This window comes from Pteropus vampyrus, unplaced genomic scaffold (assembly GCF_000151845.1).
Source record: "Pteropus vampyrus isolate Shadow unplaced genomic scaffold, Pvam_2.0 Scaffold44, whole genome shotgun sequence".
Lineage (NCBI taxonomy): Eukaryota > Metazoa > Chordata > Mammalia > Chiroptera > Pteropodidae > Pteropus > Pteropus vampyrus.
Genome location: NW_011888825.1, coordinates 683,367 through 706,639, shown reverse-complemented (window position 1 = coordinate 706,639; position 23,273 = coordinate 683,367). Strand labels below are relative to the sequence as shown.

General features: G+C 48.1%; 1 protein-coding gene across 1 annotated transcript; it reads left to right on the top strand.

Annotated features, from left to right (window-relative positions):
• Positions 1-218: 218 nt before the first annotated feature.
• On the top strand, positions 219-20,661 carry ALOXE3 (arachidonate lipoxygenase 3). The gene is made up of 15 exons (XM_011358907.2): positions 219-1,243; positions 1,847-2,051; positions 3,138-3,219; positions 3,753-3,872; positions 4,198-4,323; positions 6,230-6,333; positions 6,920-7,092; positions 7,862-8,005; positions 8,095-8,298; positions 8,392-8,478; positions 9,024-9,193; positions 9,806-9,927; positions 14,477-14,577; positions 15,155-15,325; positions 19,750-20,661. The coding sequence occupies exons 1-15, from the start codon at positions 1,097-1,099 to the stop codon at positions 19,927-19,929; spliced, it is 2,136 nt and encodes a 711-aa protein (XP_011357209.1). The 5' UTR covers positions 219-1,096; the 3' UTR covers positions 19,930-20,661.
• Positions 20,662-23,273: the final 2,612 nt, after the last annotated feature.

Sequence of the window (23,273 nt, the reverse complement as noted above, 5' to 3'; positions counted from 1 at the left end):
AGGGAATTCTATATATGGGAGAACAGGACTCAGGCATAGATCCCGAAGAAGCGGGAAAAGGCGGGAGACTGCTTATCGTGCTCCTTATCCGGCCTTTCTCGAAGACAGCTCCTGCCAAGTTTGAGACGCTGCGGTGCCAGGACTGGCCGCGCGGGGCCGCTGCTGGTTACGGGCTTCCACCACCAGAAGGTTCCTTTCCCAATCTGGACCACCTAAATCTCTGGCACCCTCGTTCCGGCCCACCCGCCGGAAAGCTGAGCGCAGGCCGGGAGTGTAAAGAATGCCACTTTGGACCTTCAGAAGAAGTACGCCCGAGTCCACTTCGGTCCCCTGACTGTCTCCATTGAAAAGGAGAGATTGAGATAGGGCGTGCCAAAGATCAGGGACACAGTGGGTCAGGAGTGGGGATGGTGGTGCAGTGTACGGGGTAACAGGAGAGTTGTTTCTGACCCCCATGCAGTGTTCAGGTTTGGGTGTGCGACTCTCCTGCGTGTGGCTGTAATCGCGCGTGATTTATGGTTGAGTGTGACTTGTATAAAATGATTCATATGGATGATTCACAAGTAGGAATGTGGGTGCTCTGTGCCGAGTTGTGGTTGAGAGAGGAAGAAAGGGTCTTGTGGGGAAGTTGGGACGTGGGCAGATGAACAAGGGCCCCAGACCATCAATAAGGCCCCTGAGCAGCAGGAGGGCAATGTCCCAATCATACAGTCATCACCTACTGTCTCTTTCTCAGCACTTGGTTCCTCCCTTCCCAATGGGGCGAGGGCTCCTGATATCCATCTGGGTGAGTCCTGTCCTGTCAGCCAGAGGGACTGGCTGTGCCAGAAGCAAGCAAGCAATTATTAGGGTTCAAGTGTGGGCGAGGTGAGGGAACCCTCAGTGAGCCAGGGCAGATACCAGGAGCTTCGGGAGAGAGAGATCATCCCAGAGAGAGCTTGGCCTTTCCTCAGAGGCCTACCCAGCCCCCTATATCCCTTACCCAGTGGCTCAGAGCCCAGCAACTCAGTCCTGCTGGGCCTGTGGCTCACCTCCAGGCCAGCTGCTGCTGGGGCTAACCTTGCCGGGGGTGGGGGCGTCCCTCCTTTCCCCCATCATGGCCGTTTACCGCGTGCGTGTGACCACTGGTCCCTACCTGGGGGCCGGCACGCTGGACAATATCTCCGTCATACTGGTGGGCACGTGTGGTGAGAGCCCCAAGCAGTTGCTGGATCGCCCGGGCAGGGACTTCACTCCTGGATCGGTGAGTACAGAGAGGGAGGAGCGACCCCTGAGGTGCAGGGCGGGCAGAGGACCCTGAAGGAGGGGAGGATGTTCCCTTCAGGGCTCATCAAATCTAGATGCCGGCCCTGACCTCCTCACCATCCCTGTTCTAGTCCCTGTCTTTCCTGGATATGATAAACCTTACCCAGGCAGGGCTGTTAAGGAGCCCTGGGCAGGAGGTCAGAAGAATTTTGCTGACTTCCTAGCTTCTCCTCTCATAACTGAAGGTGGGCTTTGGGCAAGTAGCTTGAACTCCCTGAGTCTGGATTTCCTCTTCTCTGGAGAGGATCTGCCTGCCTCTGCCAGGCCTCAGGATTGTTTGCTGGTGGGTCTTGGGGGGAGTGGGGAGTGGGCCCCCAAGTGGGCTAGTAAAATCCAGAACTCACTCTGCTTATGGTAGCTGTGATTGCTTCTGCCTGGATGAAGAGGTGGCTTCTTCTGATTCACACAGAGGCACCACACGGGTTAGCAGTAGCTCAGGTTTCTATGCCAGAATAGATGTAGGTATAAATGCACCTTGCAAAGTGCAAGGACAGTCTTGGCAGTTCCTTGCCTCTAACCTGCTTGTTCTCTTGGTCCTCAGGTGCAGAAGTACAAGGTGCGCTGCTCAGAGGAGCTGGGTGAGCTCTTGCTGCTGCGTCTACATAAGGAACGCTATGCTTTCTTCCCCAAGGACTCTTGGTACTGTAGCCACATCTGTGTCACTGGCCCTGATGGTACCCTTTCCCACTTCCCCTGCTATCAGTGGATTGAGGGCTACTGCACCGCAGAGCTACGACCAGGAACAGGTAGGCCAGAGTCAGGGGCTGGCCTGTGCTGCAGAAAGTCTGTTGGGACTAGGGGTGATGTCTCCCAGAGCCCAGGGTATAGGGAACAGGGTTGGGGTTAGGGTAACTGGAAGTCAGGGCTCCCAAGTAGATGCTTTCTGAAAAAAAGTGAGCCTCTAAGACTCTGAAGTTCAAGGGCTTTCTGGGCAGTATTTACCCCTCTGGTGACACAGTGACTAGACATGCACTCATATACACTCACACCACCCAGACACAGACACAAGCACACACAGATGGCCGTTTGCTTTCCGCTGACTCTCCCTGTACTTCCCCAGAGTGAATTCCTCTGGAGCCCATAGAGGAACTAACCTGCAAGCTGAGTAATTGGATTTCAACAGGTAGAGAAGCCCTGAATGTTGAGAGAATTTAGCTAAAAAGGCCCTGTCAACTACTACCAGCTTTTCTGGTGTGGATGAAGTTCCAGTGAGGTGCTGTTAGGATTTCTTATTGAATTTGGGGGCCTTTCAAGAACACTGGGCTTGAGCTTTTTCAGCCTCTGAACTCTCATATCTCCTGAGCTGTCTGATCTGAAGAGGCAAGACTAGGGTTACTCTAAGGTTTGAGATGAGTCTTAAGGGTGAGAGATGCTATTCTAGGTCAGGGTGAAGTGAGTGAACATTATCCCTCAGCCCACAGTGAGTTATTCATAGACCTCACTCTGAACCCTTATCTATCATAATAGTAATCCATTCATCACTTCAAAAAATATATTCATTCACAAATATATTGTCAAGCGCATGCCATGTGCACAGTGCCAGGCACAATGCTAGATGCTGGGAATACAAAAAAATGAATACAATGTGACTTCTGCCTGGAAAGAGTTTATAGTCTTGGGAAGGAGATATACATGCAAACAATTAGGTAGATTGTTATAATTTGGAGGTAAGGTTGTCCTGAATCCCTTCTACTGATGAATGCACAGAGAATATGGGGCATCCATGTCACTGAGGGATTGAGTTCAAGGGTTAGGGGGTTCAAGCAAGCTTTGCTGGAGAAGATGTTATTTGAATGAAGACTTATATGATGAGTAATTTTCATTCCCCACAGCAAGAACTATTTGTCAGGACTCCCTTCCCCTCCTTCTGGACCACAGGAAACGGGAACTCCAGGCCCGACAGGAATGCTACCGGTGAGGGTGACGTAATTTGACTTCTTTCTCCATCATTATTCTGATCTCAGACTTAATCACCCTGTTACTAGCTCTGACCTCAGTTCCAACTTTGTGGGCCAAACTACGATCAGGACCATTATTTAAACCTCAATCTAATACTGACCTTGAGTTCAGACCCAGAACATCGGTACCAATAATTGTCCCAATATCATTAGTGAATGCATACTCATCCCTAGCTGTCCTTGATGTGACCCAGATGTCACATATAGCCTTAATATTGAAGGAATCCCAGCCCATCCTTAGCCTCACCCCCGAAATAGTTATGATCTTACTCCCAACACAAACCCTACTCTAAACCAGGCCTGGACATTTATGTCGTCTTCAAATGCTACCCTGATCTGAAGCCTCAGGGAGAAGATTCTGATTCTTTGTCACCTACCCAGAAAGTGGGTGTTTTCTAGGAGTTTTATTTTCAAAGCATATCTTTAAAAGTTAAGGTTTCTGTATACCCTAAGTTTGACTTGCCACCTCTAAACTCTTTCCCCTGAAAGTTGGAAAGTCTATGCCCCTGGCTACCCTGGCATCGTGGACGTCAGCTGCTTTGAGGAGATGGAGTCAGACAAAAAATTTGCCTTGACCAAGACAACGCCTTGTGCAAACCAAGATGACAAGTGAGGGAGGACCCAGGCTTGGGAAGAAGGTGGAGGGATACGAAGTGAAGGATCCATTGGGAGGATGGAACCCAGACCACCTGGAAAGAGAAGTTGGGGTCATGATAAGTGCAATTTAATTTAAGCGTCAGGAGCAAAATGGGCAAGGGTGGCCCAGGTCCCTAGTAGAGAGGAGGAGGACAGGGCAGTGGAAGAGCTCAGAGTAAGGGAGGCCTGGGGCTTCTTCTTCTCCTGGGGGAGGAGAGAGGAAAGGGATTAAGGAGAGTGAGCTTAAGGTCTCTGACTGTTCTCTGTTCTTCTTCCCCTACTCTCTCCCATCCCCCAGCAGTGGGAATCGGTACCTGCCTGGCTTCCCCATGAAAATTGACATCCCATCCCTGCTGCACATGGAGCCCAATATTCGATACTCAGCCACCAAGACTACCTCGCTGATCTTCAATGCCATCCCTGTGTGAGGCAACTGCCCTCTCTGTACTCCTGTTCTCTCTCCTGTCTGCCTCTGTCCTTTTAATGCACAGCCACATCTCTGCCTCAGTTTCCTCTCTCCCTGCCCCCAGTCTCCCCTCTCTTTGCCCCTCAGGCTCTTCTCCCTCTCTCCTTAGACACAGTCTTTGAGCTAGGGAGAGGAAAGGGAAGGTGAGAGTGGGTGAGTTTTTGGCAAACCCAGGTCACCTTAGCAGGAGGAGTGGGAGGATCAGCTGGTCATCTGTACAGTGGCTGCATTAGAAGGCCCGGAGGAGGCCAGGGCAAGGAGCTGGCTTATCATCTTCTGGGCCTCTGTGCCAGAATGATTCTTTTGGAGAAGGACTAGTGAGAGGGGGTGCAAAGGTTGGAGGAGACTCCAGAGTGTCTGTGGTAGCTTGGAGCAGGCAGGCTTCAGGTGGCTCAGGCTTTAGGACAAGGGCCCACTGAGAGGCCCTGGCAGGGCCAAGGGTCCCAAGGAGCATCTCAGAAGGTAGAGTCATCTGAGTTGGTCCCCAGATGGATATGTAGGTCTAGCCAGGGGAGGGCCTGGGAGACCACCAGGACAGCTGGCATGGGGCTCACAGAAGGGCCAGTGGTAAGAGGGAGCCAGCATTTGGCAGCTGTCCAAGTACTCATGGAAAGGAGGGGACAGTAGTTGGGCTTTTATGTGGGGCTACTACGGGGTGTTGTGAAGGACATTTGTGACAGGCCCTTGGAAAAAGGAAAGCCCTTTCTTTCTCCTTTATTGCCTCCTCCTACCCAGTTTTTCCCATCCCCTGGGTCCTGATTGGGCAGGCACTCAGCAAATGCATGTGGAAGGAGGAGTGAACGGCTTAGTGAGAACACAGGAAGTTGTCCCTGGGCTTGTCACATTGCTAATTCCCCTTTGCCCTCTGCCCTCTCCAGGTACCCACACTCTTTACAGCACATCAGCATTCTTACACAGCCTACCTTGTTGACCAGTTGCCACAAACCTGCCTGCATTCCCTTCTGTTTGACTTGGCCCAGTTAGTGAATGATTATTATGAACTAGGTATGTTGGGGCATACAGAGCCAAGTCATGGCCATAAGAGCCCGTAGTATAATGGGAAATGATATGAGTACATTGGGTTTATAATGTAACAAAGGGAGTGATACGAATTTTGTGAAAGATACACAAGAGGCATGCATTTGGGAGTGATCAGACTATGCTTCATGAAGGATGTTGCATGTAAAATGCACACAGAACAGATAGATTTGATAGTAGGTAGAGATGTAGAAGATGGCTTTCTAGAAGAGGCATAGCTTGAGCAAATCCCTGGACAGGAGGGAAAGCATGTAACTTTAAACATTTTTTTCTGATCATAAAATAATATATGCTTATTGTAAAAAATATTCAAACAGTACAGACATCCACAAAGTGAAAAGTGCATGTCCTTTGGGTTGCTAATCTCACCATTATCAGTCCAGGGTATAAAGTATATCTCTGGTTGTATTTAGCAAAGAGGTGCTGGTTAGCCTTGTCTAGTGCACAGGGTGGGAGAAAAAGCTAGAAAGATTGATAGAAACCAGCTGGCAGGAAGATTCCTAGCCAGCCTTAGCAGTTGGGGCTTTGTTCTGTAGGAAAAGGAGAGCCAGTGAAGATCTATAACAAGATAGAAGCTTGGAGAAAGCAGCCCAAAATGCCAATGATGATTACTTTTCTGCACCACATGGCCACGTGTGCCACCTCTGCATACACATGTGGAGCCACCCCTACAAAGCCTCAGCTGGCCACTAGACTTTTTCTCCTATGTGGACTGTTGGACACTCTGCTCTGGGCATTGACCTTGTCAGTTTCCTCCGGGCCTTTAGGCTGGGGACGCAGTGCCCTGGCAGCCTCAGGCCCCACCCTTATTTTTCCTTCTCCTCAGGTCCTTGGGCATGAAGCTTCGAGGACTGATAGACCGAAAGGGGTCCTGGAAGAAGCTGGATGACATCCGGAATATCTTCTGGTGCCACAAGACTTTCACTTCAGGTGTGCAGAGCAAGGCAGGAGATGTTCATCCTCCACTCTACCTCATGCTCAGACCCCCTGCTTATCCTAGGAAAGCACTCTCCTCCAGCTCTCTCAGAGACATGCTGGGTTCCAGTGGGAGGGACTCCTGGTTTCACTGGTAGCAGTTTCACAGATTGCCCTTAGGACCACACATCTCCCCTTCCTCTGAGAAGACACAAGAATAGGGGAGTGAGGATGGATAGATACTACACTTGCCTGGGAGAGATCAAAGGTCATTAAGGGAGTCCTGATCCTGTTCAGGGGCACCAGCCTCTTTTCTTCTAACTATACCCCCCCTTCCCCCCTGCCCCCCCCACCCCCGCCAATAGTTCTGGGCTTTGAGGCTAGACTTAGGTCCAAATCCCTGTTCTGCCAGTTAACTGAGCAAGTTACTCCATCTCTTTGACTCCCAGTGTCCAGTGTTAAATTGAAGATGGAATTATACCTACTTCATAGGGTTGCTGTGAGGAAAACCTAAACCATAGTGATGAACAAAAGCCTGGGCAGGAGCAGGATCTAGGGAAGCAGTTTCCAGACCAACCATCTCCTGTCTCTTGAACCCTAGAGTATGTAACAGAGCATTGGTGTGAGGACCACTTTTTTGGGTACCAGTACCTGAATGGCGTCAATCCTGTCATGCTCCATTGCCTCTCCAGCTTGCCCAGCAAGCTGCCTGTCACCAATGACATGGTGGCCCACTTGCTGGGACCTGGCACCTGCCTGCAGACTGAGCTAGAGGTGGGTGAGTTGCCACTATGGACAAAGGATTGGTGCAAAGGGTAAGGATGGGATGGCTGGTGCTGCATCCAGCCTGCAGGCCTAATCTTCTGAGCAGTCCTGACTCTGTACCTTTTGAGTATGGTAGATGTGAATGAGGGCTAAATGGGGCTTGGAATGGCTTGAGGCCTGACATGGCGTCTGGTAAAATGATTTGAATGACCAGGGCTCACTGAAGAGATAAGAATGAACAGGACAATTTGGAGGAGGAGGCTCTGCCTCTGTTCTGGGGCCTCCAAGATCCTGAGTGCTGAGGCCGGAAGAAAGCTCTTTTAGGACACACCGAAGGCAGTGCCACTAGATACAGCAGGAACAATCATGCGGAACTAGGAGCTTGGAGGGTGTGGGAGAAGTTGATGATCCAGTCTCTCTGGGGCAGCCAATCCCCTCAGGTAGCCTGCAGAAGGTTGGAGATGTGTTTGGTAATTTTGCTGTTGTCGGATACACTGAGGTCATCTGTGGTGAGAATAGGAAGGACCAGATATGGGTAGAGGGGGAGAGGGTGCTGGCTTGTCCAAGCTGGGAAGCCAGGTGAGAGGTTGCACAAGAAGGGACTCTGCTGGACCTCATTCCGGACATTCTGGGAAGGGTGGGGTACCCAGTGTTGGCCATTAGTGCAGGCGCTAAGCTTTACTGAGGCCCGTGCTGGGGTAGGAGTGGGCAGAGAACAGGGAGGAAAGTGGAGCGCGGGCGGGAAGGGTACTCTGAAGCTCTGTTGCGCCTTCCCCAGAGGGGGCACATCTTCCTAGCCGACTACTGGATCCTGGCGGAGGCCCCTGTCCACTGCTTAAACGGTCGCCAGCAGTACGTGGCCGCCCCGCTCTGCCTGTTGTGGCTCAACCCGGAGGGGTCGCTAATGCCCTTGGCCATCCAGGTGAGCCTGGGGCGGGACTTCCGGGGGCGGAGTCTCAGGGGGCACACTGGCTGTCTTGAGCCTGACTCCCCTATTATTTTTGAATGTAGCTCAGCCAGATCCCGGGGCCCGACAGCCCCATCTTTTTGCCCACTGACTCCGACTGGGACTGGCTGCTGGCTAAGACGTGGGTGCGCAACTCTGAGTTCCTGGTGCACGAGAATAACACGCACTTCTTGTGCACACATTTGTTGTGCGAGGCCTTCGCCATGGCCACGCTGCGTCAGCTGCCGCTCTGTCATCCTATCTTTAAGGTCTGTGTGACCCCCGGGAGGGGCCAGAGGGAGCGGTGCCAGGGTGGCTCTCTCCCCTGACCTTCGGCTCCTGTGAATTCATCCCACTCGCAGCTCCTGCTTCCCCACACTCGCTACACGCTGCAGGTGAACACCATCGCCCGCGCCACGCTGCTCAACCCCGAGGGCCTGGTGGACAAGGTGCAGCCTCCCAGCCCCCCGCCCACCCAGTTTCCGAGGGACGGCCCCGGAATACACTTTGCTCCGTTTTCAAGCCTGTTGAGCCTCCAATCCCATTCCACAATTTCTGTCATCCAGTTCCCGCAAGCCCCGCCCCTCCCCGCAAGTCTCCTATTTGCCCTGCCCACAAATCCTGTCCCCGCCCACCAATCACGCCCAAGGGCCCCACCCCCTCAGACCCCGTTCCAAATACTCTGAGGTGGATGGGGCACCCTCCGCCTAAGCACAGCTCCTTGCTGACCCTGCGCCAAGCCCCGCTCTTGTCTCTCTGCCTTCCTAGCAACAGTTCATTCTTTCAGTTACCAAATACTTAAGGATTACCTCCTATGCATGTAGGGCAGCAATATGCGCAGCTCATGTCAGGCCCCTATGGGTGTTTGATCTGTGGTCTTGGACTGCCTGATTAACTGAAAAATCCCCTCCTCTGAGTGACTTGTCCCATCTCGTCCCCAGGCAGTGGGTTGGGGATGGGAGGGCCTGGGAATTGAGCTGTGATGTGTCCTCAGGTCACGTCCATAGGGAGACAAGGCCTCCTCTACCTCATGAGCACCGGTCTGGCTCACTTCACCTACACCAATTTCTGCCTCCCGGACAGCCTGCGGGCCCGCGGTGTCATGACCATTCCCAACTACCATTACCGAGATGATGGTCTGAAGATCTGGGCAGCCATTGAAAGGTATAGGCCTGGGACACTGTAGTCAATCTGGCTCCAACAGGGCCTCCTCCTAGCCCAGGGGCAGTGTGGACCTCTGTGCTCATGCAGACTAGGGTGGTTAGTGCTGGGGGTTCCAGGTGTTCTCCGGCCCAAGCATGGAGCACTCCCAAGGGTGAGAGTTGGGGTTGGGGTCTCCTGTGAAATGGGAGCTTCGGGCTGGAGGGGCTGGGCTATGTGTGAACACAGTGGAGGGAGGGACGGGAAGGACAGGATGCCCAGAGAAGGTGAAACATCTAGACGTAGACTGGGGCCTCCAGGCAGGCAGGTCTTCCTTTCTCTAGGGTGCTGAGTGGGGAGGGGATGCAGCATTTCTGGCTCTCCTCTATACTCTCTTGCCCGCCTGTGCAAGAAGAAGGCCCAGAGCACCCATGACTCAGAAGTGGGGGTGAGACTTGAGAGAAGCCTAGGCACTCATGTTCCAACTGCATTTGAGAGTCCTCACTGAACTCCTGTGAACTCTCAGTGGACTGTGACCAGCTGGCTCTTCCCAGCCTGAGTGGCAGTAGACCTTGGTTTTCTGGCCAGACCTGAGCCTAAGGTCACCACCATGGCATGGGCATCTCTTTCCTGCAGCTTTGTCTCAGAAATCGTGGGCTACTATTATCCCAGTGATGCGTCTGTGCAGCAGGATTCGGAGCTGCAAGCCTGGGTCAACGAGATTTTTGTTCGGGCGTTTCTGGGCCGGGAAAGCTCAGGTATCCTCCAACCATAATCTTCCAATGACCTAGTACTCCTCCTGGCCCCACCATTAATCAGTTCCTATTTATTGATCAGCCTTTGAAGTATATCCTATTATTAGCCCCACTGAATAGATGAGGAATAGGCACAAAGAAGGCTACGCAGCAAGTGGCAGAGGCAGGATCCAGAGCCAGCTCCCATCGTCTCCAAAGTGCTTGCTTTCAACCACAACCCTGTGCCCCTCCGGTCCCTTCTAGACTTTCACAAGCCCGAGCCCACCCATTCACTTCTGCTTGTTGAGCTCTATGGATGTGTCACATCATGTGATAGGAGCCATCTCTGGCCTCAAACACAAAAGATTCTGGAACCCTCTCTCATACTATCTCATGACTATCCTGCCAGGTGGCCCCTCCAGCCATCAACCCCTCTCACTTCCTTTGGCTTCAAGGAGTGGGGTGGTTTGCTGCTGCCTAATTCTTCCTTATTTACTCCTGTCACCTAACCCTAACTTTCCTCTCTCTTCTGACACTGGCTGAGAGGCTTTTATGGCCCACCAACACCAGTAGCCCCCTGGTAGACCTACTTTGCTAAACCTCAGTGCCAAGCAGGTGCCCAGACACCCTACCTTTCTGAAAGTGTTCTCTTAGCTCCAGGGAGAACACATTCTTCTGAACCTCCCACTTCTTCCCAGATCCCTGCCGTCTCCCCATCCCAGCTGTTGGCTTATATTGTATCACTGTCTCCTCTCTCTACCCCTCCCTAATGGAATAATCCTTTCTCCTGTTTCTCCTTTGTAGATGATTCCATGCTTGGAAATCCCCCACTTCCCATTCCCTGAAAGACTTTTCTCGTTAGCTGTCTCGAAGTCACTCTTCAGACCAGCACATGAAAACTATAAGTCATCCCACTACAGAAGGACTTTAGGCCTTGCTTGGTTTATACATCCCATTGCTACTCTTCATAGCCTATTTCCCTAGTGCTGCTGTACTGTGGTCTGTACATTAGGCTCTGGAAAATGCAGATGAGGCCTCTATATCTGGGTGTAGTGGAAGAGAAGGAAAAGCTCAAAGTGGCACAAATGTCCACCTTCCAGTTCCCCCAGCCCTGGCCCAAGGGTGGAAGACTCACTGCCTGGGACATCTCCTCTCACCAGGGATGTGGCTTTTAGCTGACTTAGTGCTTCTGGTGGCCACCCAGAGGAGTTCCTGTCTGGGGAGATCCTGGGAGGACGAATGGCCTCAGGTCACCCACAAATAGAATGAACAGCTTTTGCAGCCCTACCTATAATTGGCTCCAAGGCTTTTTTTTTTAAACGAAAATATTTAAACACATAGAGAAATAGAGTATAATGTAATGAATACCTATTTACTCACCACCCAGATTCAACAATTGCTAACATCTTTACCATATCTGATTAATCTGTTGCTTTTATTTACTGCCAGTCTTTTAAAGTAATTATATAATATTTCATATTTTACTCCTAATCAATATGCATTGCAAAAAATGACATTTTTCTACACAACCACAATACTGTCATTACACTAACCAAATTGACAATAATCTTCAATATTGCCCTTTCCTAGTCCATATTCAAATTTACTCATTTGTCTCATTTTCCCTTAGATGATTCTGTTGATTCTGGAGTCAGTCAAGGACCACATGATATATTTGTTTTGACTCTAAAGTCTCTTAATTTAGGACAACATCCCCCTTCCCTTTTTAAATTACATGGCATCTGACAAGAACTATTGAAAAGCCAGGACTAGTTCCACAGAATGTCTTACCTTCTGAATTTATCTAATTGCTTCCTCATAATGTCATTCTCTTTGTTCCTCTAGCCCCTGTAATATCTAAAGGAAGTAATGTCTAAAGGTTAAATACTTTTGGCAAGACTATTTCTCAGGTGATGCTCTGTTCTCCACATTGCATCATCTTGGGAGGCTCATATATCAGGTTGTCTCACTACTAGTGATACCAAGAGTGATTTCTCGGTAAAGGCAGTGACAGCCAGATCACTTTTGGATCTTATAAAGGGTGATCCCTCCTTATGCTTTGCAAGCCTACTGTTGTTAATCATGGGCAGTTCTGATTCTGACTACTCCTCTTTCTGGAGGCAGTTCTCTTTGGGGTTGTCTGTTTCCTATTTAAGACCCAGAGGGGGATATAATTACTCTTGGCTCAACTCTCCTATCTTACTTTATTAAACTTGTCTCTGATTTAACACATCAAAACATTCTTCAAATTGACAAACATCTCTCCCGACCAATACAAACTTATCCTAGATTCATATGTTTTAAGGTGAAATTCATTAACCTTAGTCAGTATGCCTTTTGCTACATATTTTAAGGGAAAAAAGTATCATGAGCTATAGAAAAATTCCCATAGGTGATCTGACTGCTTTACTTTTTTATTATTCTCAGCCCTCGAGGTTAGACTATCAACCACGAACAGAACATTCAGAAAATTCCTACACACCCCGAGTCAGATACCCAGCCTTTCCTCCAAACCTCTCTGTCTGCTCCAAACCTTTCCTCCAGCCTTTCCTCCAAACCTCTCCGTTGCATCAATCTCTCTCCAGTCTTCCTGACTCCAAACTTTGGAGCCATCTTTGACTCATGTTCCCCTCTGCCTTCCTCTCTTCCTAAATCCAGTTGGGTGGCTAACCCTATTCTTGTTATTTTTCACTGTCACAACCCTAGTTTCAGTCCTCTATTCTTGCATTGTGGCAGCTGCTTCTCAACCAGTCTCACCTCTCCCAGCCTCTTGATGCTTGCCTGCCAAGCCTGTGAAGTGCTGCCTTGGTAATCCTCTGAAATAGTGCCCATAAACCACCTGGCTTGGCACACTGCTGCAACTTCACCCCTAAGAAGTACCCTCCTTGACCCTTCACCTTGTTTATGCCCCATTCCTTCCCACTGTGGCTTCTTACCCTCTCAAGCATTCACTTCATTCAACCAGTCATTACTGAGCTCTTAATATGTATTCAGTATTCTTCTAGGTGAATATGACAGACAAAAATTCCAGCCTTTATGGAGTTTAACATTCTTGCGGGGAGATACAGATCACAAACAGATATGTCAGGTGGTTATGAATGCTAAAAAGAATGATACGGCATCAGAAATCACTAAATGTGTCAAGGTGAGAGTGTAATTTCCAATAGGTGGTCAGAAAAGGCCTCTCTGAGGAGGCGATGTTTGAGTAGGGATGTGAAGGAAGTGAGAGAGCTGGTTCTGTGGATAGCTGACATAAGAGCATGAAGGCAGAGGTGGGAGAGCAATGCCCTGAGGTGGGAGCATCCTGGGTGGCATGAGGAATATCAGGAAGGCCTATGTGGCTAGACTAGAGTGAGAGGGAAAAAGTCGAGAAGGGAATGAGGTCAGAGAAGAAGTCAGAGCCAGATCAAGCAGGGCCTTGGTGAGGTAAGTGAGATGGGGAGCCCTTAGAGGGTTTTAGCAAGGGGTGACATAACTGGATTTATGCTTCTAAAGGATCACTCACTTCGGCTGTCAGTGATAAGGGTGGAAGCAGTCAGATTCATCCAGGAACAAGATGATGGAGACTGGGTAGGGGCGGAGTTTGGAGGTAATGAGATAAAATCAACTTTTGGAAGTATTTGCTGATATTTGTGGTATGAAATAAAAAGAGCAGTGCACAGGGTAAAGAGTATCAAATGGGACCACTGTGGGAGGGATGGGTGTGGGGGTAGGTAGTCAAGCATTACGTTTTGCAGATGTTAAGTTTGAGATGCCTCATAGACACTTAGGTGGGACTGTCAGGTAGCAGCTGCAGATTTAAGCCCATTGTTGAGTCTAGAGTTCAGGGGCCAGCGGGAACCAGGGATGTGAACTTGTCAGCCAGTGGGAGGTGGTTAAAACTGTAAACTTGAATGAGACCAGTGAGGTACAGAGAGAAGAGAGCCAAGAGCTGAAATGTCTTCCTCTGTCATCTTTTTTCCATTCAAAGCTCACTCACTCTTACTCAGGGAGGCCCCTTCTCCTCCTCCGGGGGAGTGCCCCCAATTAGATTAGCCCCAGTGCTCTGCCTGCCTGCCTGCTCTCTCCTCAAAGAGCCAAGCCCTGGGCCTTAAAGCTTCCTTCTGCTTCCATCACTGTCAACTTATGAGTAGCACATTCTGGTTGTCTGTTCCTGCTGCTAAGTCTAGTAGCTGATGATCCACTACTGGGTGCTTGGTCAAATCTTGGTGAACTGAGTAGAATTAAATCATTAAGTGCCAATATGGGCTGCAGACAGAAGTGCCTTGGTGGTCAGAGAGAGGCAGCTTGGCTGTCAGCTTGAATCTGGCTCTTGCTCTGTGGGCTCTGCTTGCTGGGCATTTCTGGTCTGATCCCAGCACCCAGCTCTTATCCTGACCCCATTTAGAAACCATGAGCCTTGGTGATGACCATTTCTAACCTCAGCCCAACCCTAATCATAGTCTAATGACAGTGGTGGCCAATTGTTCAACCCTCACATCCTCACTCTCCCCATGTACTGAGCCCCAGCCCAGAGCTGCCCCTAGGAATCCAGTCCTCTCCATCCACACCCTTTCCTTCCTCCCACACCCAGGCTTCCCAAGCCGGCTGTGCACCTCGGAAGAGCTAGTGAAGTTCCTCACTGCAATCATCTTCAACTGCTCTGCCCAGCATGCCGCTGTCAACAGTGGGCAGGTGAGGGCAGGCCTAGGGGACATTGGGTCACACAATGCACGCGAGGCTAGAGTTTGGATTGAAAGCATGGGTGGATCAGGGTCGGGATGGATTTATGATTAGGGATGGGGTTTGAGTAGCAACTTGGTGGAGTAAAAGGCTGGTATTGAATGATGATTGAGGTGGAGCTGGATCCAAGGTTGTAATGGTAACTTAAGCTGGTGTTTTGTAGGGAGTAGGATTTATGGGCTCCTGTCAGGCTAGGATGCAGCCAAGTGGAGTATCAGATTGCTCTGTGTGGTATGCCAGCCCAAGGCCCATTTCTAGGGTTACCTCCTCTCTGGGTCCTCCTCTTTCCTTTGGTGATTCACTTTACACAGTTCTGGAACATTGGGGTGGGGAGTAACAAGGGATGAGCCAGGCTTCTGCCCCACTTCTAGAACTTTCTACCCTATACCCCTCCCTCTCTTTCCACAATCCCCTCATTTCCCAACTGCAAAACCTGGGATTGTAGGGGCAGTATCAGGGATGCTGCTGCTGATGGAGCTGGTCCTTCCCCTCTGGCCAGTTGACTCAGCTTGGATGGGGGTCTCCACAGCATGACTTTGGGGCCTGGATGCCCAATGCCCCATCATCCATGAGGCAGCCCCCACCCCAGATCAAGGGGACGACCACCCTGAAGAGTTACCTAGAGACCCTCCCAGAAGTGAACGTCACCTGTAACAACCTTCTCCTCTTCTGGTTGGTCAGCCAAGAGCCCAAGGACCAGGTGTGTATATAGGGTGGGGTGAAGGGATTGGGGTTTGCAGGGCCTAGACAGTGGTGGTGGTAGCAGCTATTTTAGGGGGAGCTTGGGGGCTGACGGTGGCATTTATGTCCACTGCTGAATTGCTCTGTGTTCTTCAGTTTCTTCAGGAAATTATCCCAAGAGACATATATTGAAGCAAATACCAGTTTAGTAACTAGGGTACAACATCCATTCAATTCACCAGTTTACCAATCCATCCATCCATCCATCCATCCATCCATCCATCCATCCATCCATCCAACCATTTATTCATCCATCAGTCATTCATCCATCAACCACTCATCCATTCATCCAAACATTCCATATGTATACCTTCCATATGTCAACAGAGTACTGGGCACCAGGCATATAAAGTTGAGTTAAGCATTTCTGTTTCCAAGAATCCTACTGTCTAGCTGAGGAGATATATACACACGTGAAAAAGGACACTACAGTGCTGTAGGAATTATTAATGTACTAATTATTCCATTTGAACATGTACTTCTTGAGCACCTGCAATGTGATAGACACTGATGGGATGATGTGAACCCTGTCCTCATGAGGGTGGAGGGTTCCCTCCCCATGGGCCAGTGGTAGAGGTGAGGAACCTGACTGAATCTGGGTGAACCCAGTAAGGCTTCTTGGAAGAAGTAACATCTAAGCTGAAACCTGTAAGACAAGTAAGAGTTTGGCAGACAAAGGAAGGGCAGGGTTAATTTTTTAGGCAGAGGGAAGGAAGATTGAACTGAAGTGAAATGAAGGCAAGAGTCCGCTGGTGTGTCTGTAAGATCACAAATGGTTCAGCGAAGGCACAGTATTCATTCAGAGGACAATGAGAAGCCACCAAAGAGTTTTAAGCCTGGGGTGATGTGGCTAAATTTGTGTTTTAGCAAAAGTGCTTCTTTGGCTGTGTAGATGAATGGGAGGTGCAAATTTGGAGGCAGTAATGACAGGGAAGAGGCAGTTACGTTGGCTAGGATTTATAGGGGAGCAGCCATTTAATCATCAATTACCATCATCTCAATTTATACATTGAGTTATCAGTCATGCCTCTGCCTTCCTGGTCTTGTTTACAAGTTCTCTGACGTTATACGAATATCTTCACTTCTCATGCTTGACTCCATTTGCTGCGGATAATTTATCTCCTTAACAAGTTTTAACTTACCATCTCATAGCCTGGGAATGCTAGAAACTCGTCCCTTATATACTGATTCTTTCCAGTCTCAGCTCCCAAGGATTTGAAGACATTCTCTTCTGTTTTTATAAAGGAAAAACTCTGTTTTTTGTCTTCTCACAGAATACTCTATTACTACTCTCAATACTCTCACTCAATACTCCTGGCCACCAAATGTGTGGGGGTTGTTCCCACACCAAGCAATTCTCAGACACTACCTGGGTGGCCTATAATTTAACTTAATTCTGACACTATGTATCTGGAAATAGTGTCAGATCCCACAGGTTAAGGGCGCAGTCCCACAAGACTGCCACTCCCCACTTCAGATACAATTGCCAATAGGAAGTGTGGTTGTCACCTGTGCTTCTGACCAGCCAGCTATAAATCAGAGATTTCTACAGCCCCCTCCTCAGGGTTGATCATTTACTGGAACAACTCCCAGAACTCAGGAAACTGTTTACTAGATAACTGGTTTATTATAAGAAGATACAACTCAGGAACAGCCAGATGGGAAAACTGCACAGAGCAAGGTGTATGGGAAGGGGTGTGCCACGCTCTCACATGTTCGCCAACCTGGAAGCTCTCTCAACTTGTACTTTAGGGATTTTTTAATGCAGGCTTCATTACATAGGCATGATTGTTTAAATCATGGCCCTTGGGGATTAATTTAACCTCCAGCCCCTCTCCCCTCCCCAGAGGTTGGAGGATGGGACTGTAAGTTCCAACCTTCTTATCTTATGGTTGATTCCAGTGGCATCCCATCCTTAGGGGCTTTCCAGAAGTCACCTCAATAACTCAGGTTAAAAGGGGCTTATTTTGAATAGCAAAAGACACCTGTAACATTCTATCACGAAATTATAAGGGTTTTAAGAGCTCTGTGCCAGGAATAAGAGGAAGACCAAATATATATTTCTTGTTATAAACCACAATATCACGGTGGAGAGGGATGAGTAGGCAAGAGGATGAAGGTGGAGGGTTCCCTCCCCATGGGCCAGTGGGAAGTTTAACCTAGAAAATTGTAGTAACAACTACCAAATAATAGCAGCTCTCACTTCTTGAAGATCTATCATGTATTAGTCATTAAATCAAATATCACATGTCCACTATTTTAAAATACAAATTAAATAAGTAGCTATATTTAAAATGCTTAATAAAGTGCCTAGTATATAAGTGTTTGGCAAATAGTAGTTCCATTTTATAGGGGAGAAAACAGGTTCAGAGACATGAAGCAATTTACCCAAGGTCACACAGTCAGTAAGTAGGCTTTCAAATCAGTCTGTCATATTTCTATGTGCTGCTTTTTTGACAGCTACACTATAGTTTCAGAAATTGGAGGTCAATTTGGTAAGACATAAGACATAAGACATAAAACCGATTCTTTGAAAAAAAAAAAAACAATAAAAGTAAGAAACCAGAGACAATTATGATCAAGAAAAAAGAACGTAAATGTATGTTAGGAATAAAAAAGACAGATAGCCATTAATACAGAGAAGATTGAAAAAATTAGAAGAAAATACAATTTATAATTTTAGGCAAACAAATGTGGAAATATAGACGAAATAAATGATTACATAAACAAAACAACACCAGAAGAGATGAAAATCATATATGAACAGAAAAGGTTGTAAAGGATCTGTTCTCTGCCCTTGCAAAGGAGATTCTAATAAACCTTCAAGGAACAAGTAATTTCTAAGTTGTTCAAACTGCTTGAAAGTATAGAAAAGGCTAGAAGCTTCGCAAATCATTTTACTGGGTTCTGTTTTACTGGGGACGCTGATACCAGCATTTGGCAAATGTAGTGCCCTTCAGAAAAGAGGTGAGTCTCAGGTAGAGGGTTCTCATCCTAGATCTACATGTCCCACATATGTGACCTTGGGTATGTAATTGGGCATCTCCAAGCCTCAGTTTTTTTTAGCTATAAAGTGAGAATGATAAGAGTACCTGTCTTACAGGATTGTTGTGCCATTGTTATAATCCATGTAAAGTGCTTGCAACATGTTAGTTGTAATTAAGAAAATAAAATTATAAACTTGTTCCACTTAGCTATGACAATCTTAAAAATATATCAGCAGCCAATGAAGGCCAATAGTAAATAGTAAAACAATAATACACCATGACAAAGTCTAGTTTATTCTAAGAATGAAAGGAATGAAAGGTTGATTCAACCTTATGAAATCTAACAATATTATTTGTTACGTCAAAAAAGAAACACACCATATAATCATCTCAACATAGGCAGAAAAAGCATTTGATAAGTATGAACAGCCATTACTAATAAAAAGTAAACTAAAACTTGTTTATAGAGTTTTGATAAAAAGTATATTTCAGAAAATAAAACACTGTACTTACGGTAGAATAATAATGAGGTCTCCTCATTAAAGTCAGGGACAAGAAAACAATGCCACTGTTACTGCTGTTATTTAGTACTGTTTTAGGAGGCTTTGCCAGCAAAATAAAACAAAATGAAGAATTTTTTAAACATCAATGTTATTGGCAACAGTTATATTGTATGAAGGTTATATTGGATGGGAAATGTGAGCTGGTTAGGAGGCCCACACCATGAACTGGTTGTGATGTGATTTTAGAGAAGGGGCAGTCCTGTACTGCCACAGGATGGCATCGACTCAAGTTCATCCCAATATTTCTTGATTGTGGTTGGCCATGATATACAATGTGACAATGTATGGTGATGGCGATTGTGTTGGCAAAAGTTTCATTATGTCGGGTGATTGGGAAGATACCTCAGACCTGGTTGTCTTCAGGGGTTGACTTTTGTGAAATTGTGAGGTAATAGGGCATATTTGCTGGAGCATGTTTACATTGATTTCAGTTGTGTTATGAATGTGATTGTGTTCTTTTAGTTCACAGAACAGTGGATCAGACACTGGAAGGGACCTTTAAAGATTTTCTAGTTCAATCCATGCATTTTCTTATGCAGAAACTGAGTCATAGTAACAGGCAAAGGATTACCAGCAGAGGGAGCACGAACTTTAGGTTGGCAGGCTTCTGGCCCCACACTCCGTGGGCTGTGGGTGTCAGGGATGCTCTGTGCCAGTTGCCTGGAGTGGTGGTTTGGTGTTGTGGTTTGAAGGGTTTGCGTTTACAGTAGCTGTGGCTGATTCATGTCCTTAGAAGCAACCGTGACTGTATTTGTTGGCACATGTGGTCTCCTCTCATTATTCTCCATCCCGTCCTGAACATCATCCTGACCCCGCACCTGATTTTCTTCCAGCGGCACCTGGGCACCTATCCAGACCAGCACTTCACCGAGGAGGCTCCACAGCGGAGCATCGCAGCCTTCCAGAGCCGTCTAGCCCAGATCTCACGGGACATCCGGGAACGGAACCAGGGCCTGGCGCTGCCCTACACCTACCTGGACCCTCCCCTCATCGAGAACAGCGTTTCCATTTAATCCCCTCCTCCTACCACCCTGGAAGAAAGGCCCAAGCATGAGGAGGGCCAGCTTCTACGGATCTTCCAGGCTCTTTCACCCTCCCTGTTCTCCATCAGCCTGAACTGTCTCCTCTGCAGGTGGGGACTTTTTCCACCTAAGATGGCTCTAGCATCATATGAAGTAGGCCCTTAGCTCTGAGAGACCAGTACAGCAGTGCCCAGGGTGGGAAACTGCTGACTAAAATGAAACGCACAACAGACACTCCAAAAGGAAGGAACCTCATTTACCCCTTTCCCTACTTTGGTCAGCCTCATACTTCCTTCTGTCAAAATCTACCCACTCCCTTTGGGACCCCCAGCTTGGGACTCTGAGCTCTCCTTTCCAATCCTCCCCCATTCCCAAACTCTTTTTCTTTTTTCTTTTCTTTTTGTTTCTATGTTCTTCCAAGCCTAGGACTAACCAATCCAACTTCCTTCTCTGGAAGAGCCTGGAAGGTGGGCAAGAAAGGATGTATGCCCTAGACCTGCCATGTGGTCCTCTCTGATCCCAGCATCTTTAAGGAGAGAGTTAGAATTAGGTCCTAGCTTACTTGGACCTCTAGCTGCAGTTCTCAGGACCAGGCTTCCTGGCTTGGGTGTTTATAGGGTCTCTCCCCAGCTCTTGTTCCATCCACACTACCACCCCCCTTCCTTTTTTTGTTGCTGCTCTTGAGCCCAGTGAGTTCAATAAAAAACAATATATTTGGCTCCCATCTTGTTTTTGTTTTAATATATGTATGTGTGTATGTATGTAGGCAGATGGAGTACCAGGGGGTTGGAGAAGGATGGAGCAGCAGTGAGTTCCTGGATCACCAGTTCTGGAGACAGGAAACCTCTCAGTTCAACCCACCACATTCCTGCTTTCACTTCCTAGAGAGTGTCATTCATTGAGGTGAAAGAATATTCAGATTCAAGGGGATGATAGGAAAAAGTAGGTATTTTGCAAAGCCTGAGAATCCAACTTCTGGGTGTGAGAATTGTTAGTGTTGCCACTAAGATCCGGTTCCTCTTCTGGACTCATGGAAGACTCAACCTCTAGCTCTTTTATGGTGGGTGGAGTCCCAGATGAGTTTTGGCTAACGAGCTATGAGCAGAAGTAATGCAGGTCATCTCCAGGCTGGAGCGTTTAATTACTTTCATGACCCCTTCAGAGTTTTCTTCTTTCTGCCTCTGCTGTTCTAGAATCATGTGTTGAGATGTCACTTCTAGCAACTTCTGCCTCTGAGGGACTGACCAGGGCAGAGGTCCCTGCTGACCTGAGTTGGACATAGAGCTGAGAAACTTTTGTTGGGTTAAATTATTGAGATTTTGGGATTGTTGTTGCAGCATAATCTAGCCTATCTCGACTGAAGCAGATGGTAATCTTAGGAGTCTTCTCTTCTCCCTTCTGGCCCTGCAGCCCTTAAGTATAGACTCGTGCAGCCCTCACGTCAGTTATCTGTACCTTTCTCTCTAGCCACTAAACACTTTCTTGTTTCCTACTTCCCGAGACCTCAGATCCAGCCCCATTACCTCCTTTGCCTCTTGTGTCAAATTCTGTGACTGACCAAACTCTGATCATCGTCTCTCTCTGGCCAGTCACATTACCTGGGATGGAAGTAGGGGCAGTTAAAGGTCAGATTTCACTTCTTGTACCTGCATCTTGGGAGATGAGAATCCCCATGTCATGGTGCTTAAAGAGGTATATTTAGTGATATCTCACTTGCAAATTCTAACCTAAGTATGTAGCCCAAATCACCAGATGTTGTCCATTTTAGAACAAATTCAAAGGACTAAGTGCCCCCTAGTGCCCAGGAAGACTGCAGCAGAAGCTGGATGCGCCTACCTTTCAAATCTGGACTTTGACTTAAACCAGTAGGACCTGCATATGCTGGAGGGATGTCAGGGCACACTCAGGCATCCTATCCCTCCAAGAGGATAAACATTCTTTGGCCTGCACAAAAGTGAGCATTAGGAGGCATGTCCATCTTAAAAATGCCCAAGAGCCAGAAAGAGAGGGCCCAGGATGGATCACTGTAATCTGGTTTCCCAGAAAGCCAGCTTGGAGGGAGATTTATTGAGGAGACACACCCATCAGCATGTAGGATTCTGCCCAGGCTCTGGGCACCTCTGGGAACAGGATGTGGGGAAGGGGCTCATATAAAGCTGGAGCCCTGTCAAATGAGGTGCTTCCTCTAGCTTCCACTTTGACCTCTCTATGCTTTTTGGTTAGTCTGGAAAGCAGCTGGTATAGTGAAAAGCACACCAGCTCTCTTTCTTCAGCTGGCCTTGAGCAAGTCCTTCAGCCTCAATGGCCCAAGTCTGTCAGATAAATGCAAGGGACAAGAAGACTTGAAAAGTCACTCCGGTGTTTACATTCTAGGATCTGCTTGTCTCATGTCTCATGACACTGTTTTTGACATTGGGGAAGCAGCTATGAACTCCCCTGGCACTATACCAACCTCCACTGGTTTATAGAGGGTCAGACAACAAATGCATAAATAAACACACAAAGAAACAATTCCTTTCAGATTGTTGTAGCACATTCAGGAGATGAAACCGGTGTGTTAGCATGACTGGGAGTGGAAGAGGGTGGGGGAAACTTTAGATCTGGTGGTCAGGGAAGGCCACTCTGAGGAGTGACAGTCGAGCTGAGACCTGAATTGCAAGAATAAAACACTTGGGACAGCTTGGGGGAAAGGTGTTACAGACCAAGGACAGGGTAAGCACAAGGGCCCTGATGAGCATGTGTTTGAAGAATGTGGGAAAGGCCAGAGGGGCTAAAATAAGGTGACCAAGGGGTTGGATAAAAGCTGGGTCACACATGGTCCTGTAGTCCATGGTAAGTCCTTGGACTTGATTCTAAGGGCAACACTATATCAAGCTCTGATGAGTTTTAAGCAGAAAAGTGACCTGATTTGATTTTTTAATCTGCGTCTCAGGGATGTGGGGCTTCAGGGGTTTCTCTCTGCCTTACAGAGCTTGGGGTGGGGCAAGGTGTGTGTGTGGGGATGCCCCAGCAGTGAAGACTCAATCTCCTATGTGGGTGGACCATTGTGAGCTAACCCCAAAAGCTCTCATCCTCTCCTGCTCTCTGGGTCCACCCCTGGTCCAGGAGAACCAGTTCTTCAGCCCAGTGAGCACTTACCTGGAGTCATGTGTCCACATTTTGGTTGTAATGGGGAATGCCCTATCGACATCTTCATGCCTAAACCTCTTCATGTCCCTAGCCACGTTCACAACCCCATCATCCCCATTTCCATCCCTGTTTCTCTCAGGAATCTAATTCTCACTCCAGACTTAAGTAGAGCCACCACTCCTCTTTGCTGGGAGAGAGGGACTGGC

Coding starts and splice junctions, on each gene's coding strand:
- ALOXE3 (XM_011358907.2), top strand. CDS start 1,097: ATGGCCGTTTACCGCGTGCGTGTGACCACTGGTCCCTACCTGGGGGCC. Junction 3,873..4,197: donor TGTGCAAACCAAGATGACAA/GTGAGGGAGGAC, acceptor CCCATCCCCCAG/CAGTGGGAATCGGTACCTGC. Junction 15,326..19,749: donor GCCAAGAGCCCAAGGACCAG/GTGTGTATATAG, acceptor ATTTTCTTCCAG/CGGCACCTGGGCACCTATCC.